General features: G+C 38.8%; 1 protein-coding gene across 4 annotated transcripts in view; it reads left to right on the top strand.

Moving 5' to 3' along the window:
* GPBP1 (GC-rich promoter binding protein 1) overlaps nucleotides 1–18,254 on the top strand; it is a 76,326-nt gene that overhangs the window by 29,306 nt on the left and 28,766 nt on the right. For all 4 annotated transcript variants that reach the window (XM_078449681.2, XM_060635741.3, XM_060635742.3 and 1 more), the window contains exons 3-5: nucleotides 2,589–2,708; nucleotides 17,497–17,620; nucleotides 17,746–17,969. In XM_078449681.2, coding sequence (XP_078305807.1) covers nucleotides 2,646–2,708; nucleotides 17,497–17,620; nucleotides 17,746–17,969 — 411 coding nt within the window. In that variant the 5' untranslated portion in view covers nucleotides 2,589–2,645. The remainder of the gene's footprint in view (nucleotides 1–2,588; nucleotides 2,709–17,496; nucleotides 17,621–17,745; nucleotides 17,970–18,254) is intronic.

Below are 18,254 nucleotides of genomic sequence, written 5' to 3'. Positions count from 1 at the left end.
CATTTAGTTACTGAAACTAATTTTAAAGAGTTTCCAACAAAAAGTTGTTGGAAAAGTAACATCTTGTCACAAACATCACAGAGCAGCTTAGTTTGTAGCTTCATTTCAGAATAGATAATGAAAATCCTTTATACATTCAAAGACACTTAAGTTTTACTTTTAATTTCAGAAAACTTGAAAATTTAGTGTAAGATGACAGTAGAATTAGAGTTTACTGGATTGTTTGAATTTTTATGTAGTTAAGTATACTCTTCCATTTGTTTCATAAATGTATTACTGGAATTTGTCTCATATTTTTCAGATTTTATCAAGGTTTTTCCACATTGGGGTCATGGCTCATACGAGCATTTAGTATTTGAACATTTTCATTACCATAGTGAGTTAACCATTTGTATCTATTTCTGTATCTGGCCACTCTTAACCTTAACCTTTAAATTTTTAAATAGGTCCCTACTGTTTGGAATAGTAAAAAAAAGACTACTTCTGTAATATTTGAGAATGTTTTTTTAAAAAGTATTTTAGCAAGTTGGTGTGACTAAAGGATTCTGCCATAGAAATTATATTTGAAAGAATTTGGAAAAAGGAAGATTAACAATGGTATCGATTATTTTTTTTTTTTTTTAAATTTCACTGTTGAGATTAAGCAATTGTAAATACATTAGTCATTAGTAAACTCAGACCTTGGTAATGCATAGAAAATTTGATTCCTTCATCAACTGATAGTCTAAACTTTATAATGAAAGGAGTACAGTTGTCCAGTTGGCTTCTGCATTATTTAAAACAAACAAACAGAGGCGCCTGGGTGGCTTGGTCGGTTAAGCGTCCGACTTCGGCTCAGGTCATGATCTCGCGGTCCGTGAGTTTGAGCCCCGCGTCGGGCTCTGTGCTGACAGCTCAGATCCTGAAGCCTGTTTCAGATTCTGTGTCTCCCTCTCTCTCTGCCCCTCCCCTGTTTATGCTCTGTCTCTGTCTCAAAAATAAAAATAAACGTTAAAAAAAAAAAAACCAAAAACTATGAATTTCCTGTTTAGATTGGGCTGGCAACTTGAAACTTTGATGGAGTTGATAGAGGCATCCAAAAAGTTAATTTAGAGTGCAGAAAAGCTGTAGCTCCTGAAATATTTAAGATGACTGTTGTGATGATTATAATTTTAAACAGCCATTTTAATTATGGGCATTTTCAAATACACCTGTGACTAGGGAAAAAGTATATACCTCCTTGTACTACCATTTATAAACATGTGCAGCCTTTTTTTAGAAAAAAAAAATTTTTTTTAACATTTACTCATTTTTGAGGGACAGAGAAACAACAGGAGTGGGGGAGGGGCAGAGAGAGAGAGAGAGACAGAACCCGAAGCAGGCTCCAGACTCTGAGCTGATAGCACAGAGACTGACGAGGGACTCAAACTCATGAACTGTGAGATCATGACCTGAGCCAAAGCCAGACGCTCAACCGACTGAGCCTCCCAGGTGTCCCAGCCCGTACCCCTGTTGAACATTATATGATTTTTAAAGCAAATTAAAAAAAAAATGTTTATTTATTTTGAGAGGGAGACCGTACTCATGTCTGAGCAGGGGAGAGGCAGAGAGAGAATCCCAAGCAGGCTCCTCTTGGAGCCCCACTGTCCACTTAGAGCCCCACTGGGGCTCAATCTGAGAAACTGAAATCATGACCTGAGTCTGCATCAAGAATTGGGACTCTTAACTGACTGAGCCACCCCAGGTACCCCTAAAGCTAATTTTAAAGCAGATCCCAGGTGGATCAGTTTAATAGACTTCAGTATTTCTTTTAAATACCACCATCACACCATTATTATATCTAAATTGACTAATAATTTCTTAATGTCATTTAATGTTCACTTCATGTTTAAATTTTTGATTCATAATATTCAGTCTTTAAAGGTTGTTTGGTTTGAGTAAGGATCTGTATAAGGCCCACCTGTTGTGTTTGATTATTTGCATATTGACAGCCATTTATTTGTTGGGAAAAAAAAAAAAAAACGCAGATCATTTGACCTGTCCAGTATCGTGTGATCTGGATTTGCTGGGTTATTTCCCTCAGATGTCCTTAATTTGTTCCTGTTTGTTGAGCTTCCTGAAAGTTGGTAGTTAGATCAGATTTCAGGTTACATCTGGGGTGGGAGCAAGAATGTATTATAGGTAACATGGTTGTGCATCTTCATGTGTCACATCTAGAGACACTTGATGTCTAGTCTATTTGTGATTAGACCATTGTAATTTTAAAAAATAAGGTTTACTGAGGTATAGTTTACTTACACTGAAGTTGGCCAGTATTAAGTGTACAATTTGATTTTTGACAGATGGGTACATTTGTATAACTACAATCAATATAAAAACCTTGTTAGCTCAAAAACTTCCTCCTTCCCTTTGCAGTCATACCCGTACGCCTCAGGCCCTCACCCCCACTCTTCTGATTTAGTTTTTGTTACTGTATTTTTGCCTATTTCAGAATTTCATTATAATTGGAATCTTACAGTAGTAAGATCATTGTCACTCAGAAGAGAGCATAAGAAGATAAATTGGGCAAGGAGCTCCAGGTCTAATTTCCTTCCGTTTTTATATGACAGGGACTTGCCATGAGGTGTTGAAGCCTTGTTTCACTGAGTTGGAGAGACTGGACCTAAATGGCGCAGCATGACTTTGCTCCAGCCTGGCTTAATTTTCCTACTCCACCATCATCAACAAAGGTACTCTTTCTTGCATTTCTCTTTGTCTTTTTGTGTGCCTCTCAGTTCATGTTCTACACAAAGGTAGCTTAAATGTGAAGCCTTAGTATTTTTGAGGAGAAAATTTGTGTTACCGTCTAAATTCTCTTTTTTTTTTAATGTTTATTTTTGAGAGAGACAGAATGCAAGTGGGGGAGAATCAGAGAGAGGCGGGGGGCACAGAATGTGAAGCAGGCTCCAGCCTCCGAGCTGTCAGCACAGACACCGACGTGGGGCTTGAACTCACGAACCGTGAGATCACGACCTGAGCCAAAGTCAGACGCTCAGCCGATTGAGCCACCCAGGCACCCCAAAATTATTTCATGTTGAATTTGTCAGTTTTAGTATACCATCACCATACTTGTTTCATTTACTTTGGTTGTCTTTTGTGCTAATCAAATTTGTACACATTTTGTTTTTTCTTTTAAAGTTTATTTATTTATTTGAGCCCGTGCATGTGCAAGGGAGTGAGAGAGAGAATCCCAAGCAGACTGCATGCTTTCAGCACAGAGCCTGCTCAGGGCTCTATCCCATAAACCCTGTTATCAAGATGATTTAAATTGAAATCAGGAGACAGAAGCTTAACTGACTGAGCCCCCCAGGCATCCTCCACACATTTTTATTCAGACCTGTTGGATACATTGAACTTTACTTTTGGATCTTACCTTTGCCTATACTGTTCTTCAAAGAAAATTTTTTTTAATATTTATTTTGAGAGAGAGACAGCACGTGAGCAGGGAAGGGGCAGAGAGAAAGGGAGAGGCTCCAGGTTCTGAGTTGTCAGCACAGGGCCCAACACCGGGCTCAAATTCCCCAGCTGTGAGATTATGACCTGAGGCAAAGTTGAATGCATAACCTGCTGAGCCACCCAGGGCCCCCTATCTGTACTATTCTTAAGAAAAATTTGAGGACTTTGAAGTCTTTCCATGCAACCAGAAGACTTTTCCAGATACATAAGACTTTGGCACAGCTCTAAAATTTCAGGAGTAATGAAAACTTTGCAGTGTTATAGATGAGGCCTCAGTAATGTAAGAAATGTTCCTTTTACTTAAAAACCCAAACATAATAGTTGGAATAAGATTTGTGAGGCACTGCAGTTGTCTTCCACTTAAAGACTTTTAAGTGTGGTGCCTGGATGGCTCAGTCCGTTTTGTCCGACTTCGGCCCAGGTCATGATCTCATGGTTCCTGAGTTTGAGCCCTACATCAGGTGTCTGCTGTCAGCCCTGAACCCGCTTCTGATCCTCTGTCTCCCTCTTTCTCTGCCCTTCTCTGTCTCAAAAATAAACACTTAAAAAGCTTGCTAAGTAAGAGAGGGACCTTGGAATTTGTTAGAATCCATCTGTCTGGCTTAATAGTTGTCTTTGACTTTGTTTTTTCCATAATGCAAAGGAATTGAGAGAGTCTTAATCATCTGTTTGCCTGTTAATCATACTCTACCATGCTAAGGTGTTCACCTACGACCTTTTGAGGTACAGACAGTTCTTACAAAAACAGTTTGTTAAAAGTAGCTCTTATGGGAACAATTTTTGTACTTTGGAAAGTCGTTCCTCAGTCAGGACATGTCAGATCATAATAATTGGTCCATAGTTTTGGCTCATAATTTTGTACAGATGGATTCTCTGGAAGGTTAATTGAGTTCCTTGTTGTTCATACAATTACTGTGAGCCTACACTAGAATCCAGGGTGCATTTCCTATTCCATTTCTTGACATAGGACTTATTTTGGAATGCTGTCAAATGATTAAACATCTCATTTCATAGCCTATGAAATGGGATTTGAGATTGGAGACTTCTGTTGATTAAGCTACTGAGATCACTTAAAAAAAAATTTTTTTTTTTTTTAACGTTTATTTATTTTTGAGAGAGCATGAGAAGAGGAGGGGAGAGAAAGGGGACACAGAATCCGAAGCAGGCTCCAGGCTCTGAGCTGTCAGCACAGAGCCTGACATGGGCTCAAACCCTCTAACAGCAAGATCATGACCTGAACCGAAGTTGGATGCTTAACCAACTAAGCTACCCAGGTGCCCCTGAGATCAATTTTTAATGTTTATTTATTTTTGAGAGAGAGCGAGCGAGCATGAGTGGGGGGAGGGGCAGAAAGAGGGAGACACAGAATCAGAATCAGGCTCCAGGCTCTGACCTGTCAGCACAGAGCCCTACCAGGGGCTAGAACTCACAAACCCCAAGATCATGACCTGAGCCACAGTTGGGATGCTTAACCAATTGAGCTACCAGGCGCCCCTGAGATCACTTCTTACAGATTTTCCTCCTTTCCTCTTAGGTATGGGTCTCTGCAGTTTGCTCCTCACCCTGTTAAAACCCAGCTGCTCTAATCTAGCCATTTAGGGGTCATTCTTAATTTGTGCCCACTTCACAGCCTGGATACATAAGAGTTTCGTGCTCCCCACCTTCCTTTTTTCTTTTTTTGTTTCCTTTTCTGAAATATGTATAAGACTTGTTTTCATTTGCAAGCCAATTAATAAAAATTATCAGTACCTGGAAAGTTAGTTACAACATATTAAAAAGTTTGGGAATACATCTTTTTTAATCAAAAGTGATTAACGTATAAATGTTATGGTCTGCCATTTTATTTATTAAAATTTTTTAGCTTTATTTACTTTGAGAGAGACAGTGTGAGCCGGGGAAGGGACAGAAAGAGAGGGAGAGAGAATCCCAAGTAGGCATCTCACTGTTAGCACAGAGCCTGTTGTGAGGCTTGAACTCATGAACTGCGAGATATGACCTGAGCTGAAGTTGGACATTCAACTGTGCCAGCCAGGTGCCCCTAAAAAATTTTTTACTTAGTATATCCATTTATTTTGAGAGAGGGAGGAAGACAGGCAGGGCAGAGACACTGGGGGAGAGAGAATCCTAAGCAGGCTCTGTACTGTCAGCGCAGAGTCCAGTGTTAGGCTCCAACTCACTGACCTGAGCTGAAGTCACGAGTTAGATGCTTAACTGACTGAGCCACCCAGGTGCCCCTGTGGTCTGCCATTTTAATCTGTAATTCTTTTTTATGTATGTATTTATTTATTTGTTTTAAACTTTGATTTAGTTTTTATTTGAATTATAGTTATTTAAAGTACAATATTGGTTTTAGGAGTAGAATTCATTGATTTATCACTTACAGTGCTCAAAAAATTGAGATTAATTTTTGTCTTTGTTCAGATGTTAATCTGAGATTTATATGTGGTGAAATCCTTACTGCTTTCCTGAACCTCTTTCTGGATATAGGTCTACATGAATGATGATGATGATTTTAGAAATTGGGATTGCCTATTCTGAATCTCAATTCTAATTTGTTCTGAATTACCTACAGAAAATAGTATTTGAAGTCTTAACTAGCAGTAGTTGAAATTATTTGTTTAGACCTTACCCAGACCTTTTGTGACAAACACAAAACTTTTAGTAATGACTTCTTAAACTTTCCATCTTATCCTTTCATGTCTCAAAGTCTCACTATTCATCGAGTCTCATTTATAATTAACCTCTTGTTTTCTGCCAGAGCCCTTTTAATCTTCTATGAAATAAGTGGAACAGACATTAATCGACTGTGGGTTTCTCTATTTCAACATAACAGAATTCTTTCATTTATTTGTTGTTTGAAGGGATGATAAGAGGACTTGAAATAAAAAGAATGTTTTTAGAAGAGCATTTTAGCAGTTTTCTGAGGTGTGTAGAGTTTTAGCCCCATCATGTGGTGAAATTATAAACTGCATGTGGTTGATTATATGTCTGGCATAACCTTGAGCTGTTGATTGGGACCCAGTAAAAAGTAAATTTTACATAATGTTTTTGTATACACACAGGTGTAACTAAAACAAAAGTCAGTATACCTGTGGTGCACTAATATATTCTCTTGTGGTTTTCTGTTCTCTTTTTTTCCATTAAAAAAATGTAAATTGTTACTGTTACTATCATCCTTTAATAGGTCCTGAGTTGCATTTTAAAGAACATTTAAAAAGTAACAATTTTATTATTGAAGCATTACTGAACTGAAATGGTTGTAGATACTGGAAAGTTTTAAATAACTCTTTGGTTTAGAATCTTCTCCTTCTAGTTGTCTTACTTGAGGAAGGATGATAAAATGATCCCTGTAATAGGCTGCTCTGAAGTATCCTTTCATAGTATTGTTAGAAGGAGAAAGACTCCAGGGGCACCTGGCTGGCTCATTCAGAAGAGTACGTAACTCTTGATCTTGGGGTCCTCAGTTGCAGCCCCACAATGGGTGTGAAACCTACTTAAAAAAAAAAAGGGGGGAAGGTGCCTGGGTGGCTCAGTCACTTAAGCTGTTAAGCGTCTGACTCTTGATTTCGGCCCAGGTCATGATCTCACTGTTCAGATGGCGCAGAACTTGTTTGGGATTCTCTCTCCCCCTGACCCTCCCTCTCTTTCTCAAAATAAATACACTTAAAAAACAAATTAAAAAAGCAGGAAGATTCCAGGGGTGTGATACTAAAAGAGCAAATGAGTGGTAGGAAATAAGAAAATATGGGAATTTTTATTCTTCTTAAATAAAAAGTGACATTAAACTTGTGACCTTCCACTGCAGTTAATACATATTCATATTCAGTATTCTGTAGTTACTTCTGTCACTAGCATTAGTGCATTATGGATTCTTTTTTGGCAGCATCTAAAAAATAGTGGTTTAATATTTACCAAAACTTTTATTTTCCAAGTTTATTTTTGTGAGAGAGTGAGTGAGCATGAGGGGGCGGAGGGGCAGAGAGGAGACAGAATCCCATCCAGGTTCTGTGCTGTCAGTGCAGAGCCTGACTCAGGTTCAAAGCCAGGAACCGTGAGATCATGACCTGAGCTGAAATCAGGAGTTAGAAATCAAGAATTTAAAGTTCAGGCTAAAGAGAGGATCAGAAAGTTCAGTCAGACTGGTAGTGGAGTTCATTGAAACTTCTTGTTTACTATGTAAAGTTTTTATTAACTAGGGACTCATATTGTGAGCATCTGAGAAAACATTGCTAAATTAATTTTTTAAAAGGAATCCAGGATAAGATTTAAAGTATGTAAAAGGTAAAGAGGGATAGAGATGGTTTCTTCCTTATTACAGATGTTGTAATAGCTTTTTTTTTGAGTCCTCATTATATGCCAGTGACTGTATATAACACTTGATGTGAATGCTAATAAAAATCATAGGCAGTAAATTCTCTTTTTTTCTCTCCCATTTACAAAGGAGGGAACTGAGGTTGAGAGAGAGGAATATGTGCCCCAAAGTGCTAAAGCTAGGATAGGAGTCCAGGTAGTAGCCTAATTTTCAAAAGTGCTTTTATGTAAATGCTTTTGTTAAATACTAGAATGCTTTTGTGTAAACATCAGAATATATATATTTTCAAAGTTTATTTTGAGAAAGGAAGAGAGGGAGGGGCTGAGAGAGAGAGACAGGGGATGGGAGTGGGGGGAGTGAATCTCAAGCAGGTTCCATGCTGTCAGTGCAGAGCCGGATGCAGGGCTCAATCCCATGCACTGAACTGTAGTATTGTGGTCTCAACTGAAACCAGCAGTCCTACGCTTAACCGACTGAGCCAGCCAGGCGCCCTTACACCAGAATATCTTTATTCTGGTTTGGATAAATGAAATTTTCTTCAGAGATGGCCTCTCCAGTATCTTTCTATGATCATCAGTACATACAGATTGAACTATTCAGTGGCTGTGTAATCTTTTATTGAATATTTCTACATGGGTTATTTAATTAGTTTACATATTAATGGACTAAGCTGTAGGTTTAGGCATCTCTCAGATATATTTGTAGGGTGAAATTTAGCAGTATAATCAGTGGATCAGAGGGTTTGTACATTTTGGTTGGTAATGTGTAATTGCTTTCAAATTTTATGAGGGGGGCTAGTGTTCTCAGTTTTGGCAAAACTGGATGTTTTCACATTCTGTGAAATTAGATGTAAAATAGTACTTCATTGTTTTGATTTGCATTGTTTAATTATGGTTGAGTGTATTTTGGTGTTACGAAGAGTTTCTTAACTGCTTGTTCAGGGACACCTAGGTGGCTCAGTCTGTTGAACGTCCAACTCTTGATTTCGGCTCAGGTCATAATCTCTTAGTTGTGGGATTGAGTCTTGGCTTTGGCTCTGCTGACAGCACGTATCATGCTTGGGATTCATTCTCTGTCTCTCTTTCTGCCCCTTCCCCACTCTTATCCATGTACTCTTTTTTTTTCTCTCTCAAATAAATAAAAAAAGAACTGCTTATTCATGTAATCTATTTCTTAGTGATTTGCAACATCTTTTTTCATATTGGAGAATTTGCTGTATGTAGTAAATATTTGTTTTGATAATTCTTCTTACATTTATTTTAATTCCTGTGTAGTTAACATGCAGTGTTACATTAGTTTCAAGTGTACCAATGTAGTGTTTGAACAATTAAGTACATGTTTTGATAATTCTTTAAAAAATCATGTAGAGGGGTGCCTGGGTGGCTGAGTCAGTTAAGCGTCTAACTTTGGCTCAGGTCATGATCTTGGGGTTCATGAGTTCAAGCCCTGCTTCATGAGTTCAAGCCCCCCACGTCAGGCTCTGTGCTGACAGCTCATAGCCTTGAGCCTGCTTCGGATTCTGTCTCCTTCTGTCTATGCCTCTTAACCCACTCACGCTCTGTCTCTCTCTTTCAAAAATAAATATTAAAAATTTTTTTAAAAATTAAAAAAAAGTGACTTTAAAAAACCATGTCGAATTTTTTTTTTTTTTTTTTTACACATTTATTTATTTTTGAGAGACACAGTGAGAGCACTAGCAGAGGAGGGGCAGAGAGAGGAGACCCAGAACCTGAAGCAGGCTCCAGGCTCTGAGCAAGCGTTCAGCATAGAGCCTGTTGCGGGGCTCAAACCCACAAACCGTGAGATCATGACCTGAGCTGAAGTTGCATGCTTAACTGACTGAGCCACCCAGGTGCCCCACCATGTAGAATATTTTAATGAAATACTCAAGCATACAAAGGAGTACAGATAATAATTAAATGAATACTTATTAAAAACACAAGACAGTCCTTTCTTAACATTTTGCTATGTCAGCTTTTATTTCTTTGGGAAGTAAGGCATTATGTATGCAGTGAAGTCCACTGTTGTTATTTCTTCACAGTCCTTTGTTTTTATTTTCCTCAAGTATTCTCAGTGCATGTTCTTATAACTACATATGCAAATGTCAAATAGTATTGTTATATATGTTTTTTATTAGTAATTATCGTTTATATAAAGTCTGCATCTTTTACATTCATTATATTTTTGAAAAATTTTCTCCCATGTTGATATCTGCAGAATTAGTGTAATTATTTTAAAACTCTATATGGTATCCTATTTTTTGTCTCTGTATTAGATTTAATTTGTCCATTTAAGTTTAGATTGTTTAAAACGTCACTCCATTGGAATGTTCTGGTAATATGTCCTTGAACACATGAATTAAGAATTTTTTAGGTCACTGCACTGCTCCTCACACTTTTTTTTTTTTTTTAAACATTTATTTATTATTGAGAGACAGAGACAGAACATGAGCATGGGAAGGACAGAGAGAGAGGGAGACACAGATTCTGAAACAGGCTCCAGGCTCTGAGCTGTCAGCACAGAGCCCAATGTGGGGCTTGAACTCACCAATTGCGAGATCATGACCTGAGCCGAAGTCAGACACTTAACCGACTGAGCCACCCAGGCGCCTCTCCTCACACTTTGAATGGATAAGAAAATAACGTGGGGATTTTATTAAAATGCAGATTCTGATTTCAGTAGTTCTTGGATGAGACCCTAATTCCAACATATTCAAAGTGATGCTGATATCTGCTTCTCTGTAGACCAGTTTCAATAGAAGGTTCCAACTTACAGTTAGAAGAAAAATTGTTGGGACTTGGTTAGATATTGCCAAATTCATTTTTGTGTGGTGTAGTGATGTATACTCTTGTATGCTGTGTAGAACTATTGTCTTTACTTTAATTCTTGCCAAAATTTTATCACAGTTAACTTCTCTGCAAATCCTTGTTTCTTGGACAAGGAGTTAACATTTCTGTGAAATGCCTCTTCACGTCATTTGTTAACTTCTTTTGGGTTGCTTTTTTTTCTCTTATTAGTTTAGGACAAAATTATACACATCATTACACACATATATGTATATATTATATGTATATATGTATATAGGTCTTCTTTAATGTCTTTAAAATTACAGGTTTTTTCCAGTTTTTCGTGAATTAGGTATATTCAAGTATTTCCTAGTACTTGTTGCTATTTTAAACAGTATTTTAAAAAGATTTATCACTGGGGAGCATAGCTGGCTCAGTCAGAAGAGCATGTGACTCTTGATCTTGGGGTTGTGAGTTCAAGACCCACAATGGGCGTAGAGCTTACTTAAAAAGTAGTAAGTGGTGCCTGGGTGGCTCATTAGGTTAAGTGTCCAGTCCGACTTTGACTAAGGTCATGATCTCACAGTTGGTGAGTTTGAGCTGTGCATCAGAGAACCTGCTTTGGATCCTCTGTGTCCCTTTCTCTACCTACCTCCCATGGGTTTGCTCATTCACTCTCTCTCTCAAAAATAAATAAACATTAAAAAAAAATAAAAGACTTCATTATTACTGTTCGTTGCAGATATATTGTATTTTGTGCTAGTATTGTATCTAGCAACTTTAATTCTTACCCTGTGTTATATTTTGGATTTTTAAGCCTGGGCAATCATTTATTCACAAATAATAAGTTTCCTAGCTACCTTTTTGGTCCTATTGTATTTCTCTTTTTTTTCCCCCCGTTAGTTATATGTCTTATTCTTACGTTACTTTGCTGACTATATGTCAGTCTGTGAAGGATCTGGGTTTTATCCTACTTGCAAGGTAATATAGATGCAGGGAGAAGACTGCTGAGTCCGTGACCAAGAGCTTTATTACTTATTAGCATGACAAATATGATATTGGCACTGATTCTCTATGCCCCCTAAAACTTTGGGTAGTTGACGTTGAAGGGCCCACGTGGATGCTACCCTTGGTGCTGAGTGGGGAATTTATTATAAGCCTGCTCTTTGTCCCAGAGAAGGATGTTACCTATCATCCCTCAAATGGTGCTTACTGCAAACTTCACCTTGAGAAATGGGCCATAGAAAAAGCAGTGAAGGTCTTGCATTTTTGGCATATTAGAACAGAAGGAAATGCTCACCGTCTGTGGTGGATTGCCTGTCCCAACAGCTCTACAATCAGCTCTATGTGTTCTTGGCCAAACTTGTATTTTCATATGACTACCATTCAGCCAGCCACTCTGATTATTTTGATAGAGGCTAGAACAAAATTCATTTAATTGTCTTAAACAGCATTTAATTAAGGCTACTATTAACATCCCTGACAGCCAGGTGAGGCCAGGATTCAGCTGGATGTGAACAAGTCCTAGAGTGGATCAATAGGTAATTTTTCAGCCAGACAGTATATGGTCTACGCCTGCTGTATTATCCATTAAAATGCACTCAAGAGAATTTAAACTGATCTGAATTTTGGTGTCATTAACCTACATTTATAAGGATAATAGGTGGTCCAAAAATCAACTCTCACCCTTAATAGAAGACAATCTGTGACTTATTTTCCCTCACATAGAAACATTGAAGGGGTACACATCAGTTTAGTTAGGGATTTGTTATTAACCTTGTTTTGGATAACTTTTACATTAGTTCAGTTAAGAAGCATAGACGGTGTCACCATTACTTGCAGCATCATTTGCCATATGTGGCATAACAGAATACTGCTCAGGTGTTGGGAGAATCATGAATTTTTATCAGAATGAAACCATTTTTTTTAAGCGTTTTTTACACATTGACTTTCAGGAGCTGCTGTTGATATCAGGCACAGGAGAATATTTAAGGATTGTTTATGGCCATCTGAGTTTTTCTGATTTTGAAGTATGAGTAGGGATGACCCTTCTAGCAGTAGATCAGTGTTTTCTTCTCTTTTTCTGTTTGAATCAGGCCTTGGTGCTGTTTCTAGGGGATAGAGCATTAATTGTTTTCCTTTCTTCCAGTACTTTCTGGGGTCAAAGATGTTCCCTCTACAGATGCTAGGGGTTTTCTTTTTTAATATTATTTTATTATTTTTGAGAGAGAGAGACAGACAGTGTGAGTGGGGGACAGGCAGACAGGGGAGACATAGAATCCAGAGTAGCTCCAGGCTCCGAGCTGTCAGCATAGAGCCCGACGACACGGGGCCCGAACCCACAAGCTGTGAGATCATGACCTGAGCTGAAGTCGGACGCCTCAACCAACAGAGCCACCCAGGTGCCCCTAGCGTTTTTTCTTTTACACCCATGAAATTGGTGTGTCTCATTTGTTGTTGCTGTTTTTTTAATGTTTATTTACTTTTGAGAGAGAGAGTGAGACAGAGTGTGAGCAGGGGAGGGGCAGAGAGAGAGGGAGACACAGAATCTCAAGCAGGCTCCAGGCTCCGAGCTGTCAGGACAGAGCCTGATGTGGGGGTCGAACCGTGAACCGTGAAAACATGATCTGAGCCGAAGTCAGACACTTAACTGACTGAGCCACCCAGGCACCCCTTATGTGTCTCATTTGGATAGCTGACTTCACTTAAAAGAAAATTCCCTACTTGTACCCAGATTTTTTGGTTTGGAAGAGTTGGATGTGAGTGGAACCAAGGACATTTTTACATAATTGCAGTGATGTATCATATTGCTCACCCTAGTCCACATTGGACCTTACTGAGGACTGGGTGAGAGATAGTCACACAAATGGTCAGTCTTCAGATACAGGACCATCTCCCTCCAAAAAGAGAATCCAGGTGGCCAAACCAGATTATTTGAATTCCTTAGATTTCTTTTTTGGCCAGTGCATCACCCTGAGAGGTAGATTGGCCTGCAGTTTCTCTTAGGAGAAAGAAACAACATGTCAAGGGATAATCAGGGCAAATCCTGGTATTTTGTTTTTTAAAGTTTATTTTATTTATTTTTGAGAGAGAGAATTCCAAGTAGGCTCCACGCTGTCAGTGCAGAGCCTGACGCAGGGCTTGATCCCACGAACCTGTGATATTAAGACCGGAGCCAAAAGCAAGAGTCAGATGCTCAACTGACTGAGCCACCCAGGTGCCCCCAGAATCCTGATATTTTAAAAATAGGTCTGTATTATCTCATAACTCATTTTTTAAAATCCTAAATACTACCTAGGAAATGGCTAAGAAAAGATGATTTCTTTATGGGTTTGTTGCATTCATCGACCAAAGTGTCTCATTAAGGTGTGTGAAATGAGGAATGTAGAGTTGTAGATTGTCCAGAGTTGAACTTTGAGACTGTTAGTGTTGCTTGACATTACTGGATGCCTGCGGATAGTAGAGGGTATAGAGTATCCATTTAGTATTTGAATATCGAACCATTGCAGGTTGAACTTTATGACAAAAGATGTACTATTACTGGAATGTTAGTGCTTGGAATACCAAAAACATGACATGGATTTATTTCAAGGGTCACGATAGTGTGACCAGAGTTAGAGTTAGCCAGTCAGATTGCAGCAACAATACTGTAACCTGAAAAAATTTCAACAGTGAAGAAACACTATAGATAGCTCCAAGAAGTGATCAATGATTTGATGCAGTTCGTCTTGTGTAGCGTGGCCTCCTTTGCAGCCTCCTTTGCAGCACAACAAGTAGATGAGCTGTTGGCAGGAGTCTCAGGCTGGCATGCAGAGGTGGCTTCTGCATCAGAAAGGAAAAGTCGTTTATTTTGTGACCAGTCTACGGTAGTGGATTGTTACAGGTCTGGTGTGGTGGATCTAGGTAGCATGCTACAGACTTCAGCAGTATTCTGATTTTAGTTCTTTATGCTAGCGCATCTTACTGTGAGCATCTGAGTGACTCAGATTGTCTCATCAGCTATAGTTTCAGTTTGTGACTCCAAAGAATTACCTTTAATCTGCCAGTCTCTAGTGTCTCAGGTGACTGGCCAGATGACTGGACGTTGGCAACAGTGGAAGAGGCAGAAAAATAATAGAAAATGTCTAGTCCTTAAAGCTTATCTAAGGCCAGGGTCCTGCTTTTCATTTTAGCCCTTTGTGCTGACTGACAATCCATTTGGTCTTCCAGAGTTGTTGAGGCTGGATGGCTGCTGCCACCCAGTGGACACTGTCCTCTCTTAACCTAGTTGAACCAGACCCGGGGAATTAAGGGAACTATGATTTGAGAGCCTTATTGAACCAGGAGCTTGTTAAGGTGGCAGGCAGAGGAATAAGGTTTACTGTAAAGGGTAGTTGCCATTTCTTTGTGCAAAACAAATGTCCCGGTAGCCAGGTCAGCTGCATGCTCAAATACTTTTCATTAGGTTGAGAGCCCTAATGGGCCCCTTTTTTTGTTCTTAGTTTAAGTTGTTCACTTTAAGAGCTCGGCAGTAGGGCAAGAGCCATATTCCCTTTAGAAAGGGGATGTATGTGTCAGGCACATGGCACTTCTGTACTGGGAAATAGCCTCTCTGAATATCCCATTACCCATCAAATCTTCAACTCTGTCTCTGATATTTTTTCTTTCTTTTGAGAGGCTTTGGTGTTTCTGCTAGACGACCTGGAAGGGGGACAGAAATCACCTGTCATCCTGTCATATCCCTGAATGGAAGAATCTTGAGCATTTTCATTACAAGCATGTAACATTAGTACCAAGTTAAAACATAACAAACAATGGTAAATTGAATTGGCCTAAAGGCCCCACCTGCAAGATCACTTTAATTTCCCTTTCCTACTGCTGAATTTTCTCCAAACTCCAAAATCAGTCAAATTGGGTTTTAGTGGCATCTTTTCTCACTATAGTGACACTGACGGAGAAGTTTCGTCCATGCGCTTTAAGGTTACACTCTAAGCTTTCAGGAAATGATTTCTTCATCTGTGAATGAGGGAAAGTACAGGGTGGAGGAGAAAACCACTCCTTTGGGCATTGGATAGGTGGCTTGTAGGCTTTTTGTTTTCTGATTCCTCAACTCAGAGTTGATGTTGCCTCTTCTCTTGTGTACCTTTTGGCTTCATCAAACACCCAGGATGGGGCCTTTCCTCCCCCCATACACCACATTGACTTGGCTTTGCCCCACATTCCTCAGTATTTTCAGCCACCCTTCTCTTAGTACTGTGTTGCTCCTCATGGGAGTGAGATGGTGACTTGAGCATGTATGTCTAGCAGAGCTATAGAAGTTTGTCAGTTTCCTTAAATATCAGTGTACTTGACATTCTCATTAAAGTTGCTAAGGTTGATGTAGTGGGAAGTGGGGGGGGGGGGTGGGATCAGGGAGTACAGAAGGCACAGAACACTTCCACTCCAGCATGCTAGGCTCTGCATTTACTTTGTTTCCAAGAAGTCAGTAGTGTTAACATAATTCCTTCTCATAAGTTTTTAATCTTCCTAAAACTCCATTTATCCTCATTGCTGACACCATTTATTTCAGTGTGGAGTTGCTTTGGCTCAGCAGCCACAGCAGTATTGCCTTTCACTTGGGGCCCCAGTCATAATAAAAAATCCCTTTGTTCTACCATTCATGGGAGAATTACAACAACTAAGGCACTGTTTGGGTGCCTTGTTTCAATTCTACTCCTTGCCACTTGGCTGTTAAACATTGAGGGATGCTTACTTCCACCTATCACTTGGATGATAGCGGTTGCTGCCAGGATCATGAGAGTCTTCTCTTACCCTAATCTGGCCTGCAGACCCTTGTTTTAATTTTTTTCTAGAGAATTTTAGCTCTGTTAGTGTTGCATCCTCATCACCAAAACTGTTAGGGTCTGTGAAGGGTTTGTGTTTTTATCATACTTGCAGGCCTAGCATGGTTAGCCTGTTGTTGTTTCATGGATGCTGGTGAAGACCTGAGATGGTCAAGGACTAACTTTCATGGCACAATAAACAGCATCAAGATAAGGCTGGGGCAATAGGGGAATGATACCACAAGGTCCCACAGTGGCAATGTGGAAAGGCCCAGGGGATGACCCAGTATGTGCAGTGGTTTACATTTCACCTGATGTACTCTGCTCATTGTCCTGGAGATGGTTGTAACAAAATCCAACCCAGAGAAATGGTCAGGGCATTTAAAAAGTTGGAAGTTTTGATTGTGATTTTATTAGATTCATGGGCTAATGCTGGGGAAGAAGAGCAACCTTTAAAAACAGTTGTGGCTTTTTATGTTCTTTGTAAATCCCTAATTTTTAAAAATAGTTTTTATAAATAATTATTATTTTTTTAGATTTTAGTTATAAGTAATCTTTACACCCAATGTGGGGCTTGAACTTACAACCCCGAGGTCCATAGTCACATGATCCACTGACTGAGCCAGCCAGGTGCCTCTATACATTCTTTAGATAATTTCCAAAAAACACTTGTTGTGGGGAAGAGGAGTTTGGAAATCAATCTGGAGAACTTAAAATAGAACTTAAGCTTCATTTGCCATAACTTTCTGTTCAAGAAAATCTTGAGCCATTTATATTTAAATTAAGTAATGTATGATACAGAATGTCAAATTCTGTTACTTAAGAGAAGTGTACTACGTTTTGCCTTGTTTCCCTTACAGTGGTATTTTACTTTTAAAGTTTTTGGGTAAGTAGATGTGGTTGTTAAGCTCTTTCAAAATAGCTTCCATTAGACAAGGAAAATAGACCAACAGTGGAATCCATCTTTTAATATGTTACCAGTTAACCAAATACATGGACAGTAAATACAGAATGTTCTTAACCATTTAGAATTCTTGGAAATAATGTAGGCCGGATTATTACTAGTTTTTAAAGTTATATTTAGGTTTTATGTGTATGTTCATGTATGTGTTTATGATTTCAGTCGTCACTGAATTTTGAGAAGCATTCTGAAAATTTTTCATGGACAGAAAATCGTTACGATGTGAATCGTCGACGACACAACTCTTCAGATGGCTTTGATTCTGGTATTGGACGTCCTAATGGAGGTAAAATTTGCTAAGAAATGAGAGTGTAGGATGATTTTCTTCATGTTGTTTTAAGAATGTTTTGTGATTCAGTAGTTAACCAGAGCCATCTTTGAATTTATGTTACTTTACCATTCTTAAATAAGGTAACTTTGGAAGGAAAGAAAAAAATGGATGGCGGATGCATGGAAGAAATGGTACTGAAAACATAAATCATCGAGGGGGATACCATGGTGGAAGTTCTCGTTCTCGTAGCAGTATTTACCATTCTGGGAAAAGCCAAGGACTACATGAAAACAGCATACCTGACAATGAAGCAGGGAGGAAAGAAGACAAGAGAGAACGCAAACAGTTTGAGGCTGAGGATTTTGTAAGTTTCTTGTAACTTTAATACAAATGAGGTTTCTGCAAGCGCCATTTTAACATCAAGGCTTTCTTAGGAGATTTTATCACTATGGTTCATATCTATAGAAATCACACTTGGTTCAATTATGTTTAATCTTTAACATTTTGTGAGGCTCTTTGTTTATATAATTCTCTTTCCTCAATTCCTCTCCCTCCTCCTACTTACTCCTGTGTCTTAACCATATAATCATTTAAAAACTTTCGATAATCTGTGTCATTTTATTCCTTAAATTTGAACAGTTTCCCTTAG

This window comes from Panthera onca, chromosome A1 (genome assembly GCF_046562875.1).
Source record: "Panthera onca isolate mPanOnc1 chromosome A1, mPanOnc1 haplotype 2, whole genome shotgun sequence".
In the NCBI taxonomy this organism is placed as follows: Eukaryota; Metazoa; Chordata; class Mammalia; order Carnivora; family Felidae; genus Panthera; species Panthera onca.
Note: the sequence above shows the minus strand (reverse complement) of the source record. Positions and strands in the feature narration are given on the sequence as shown.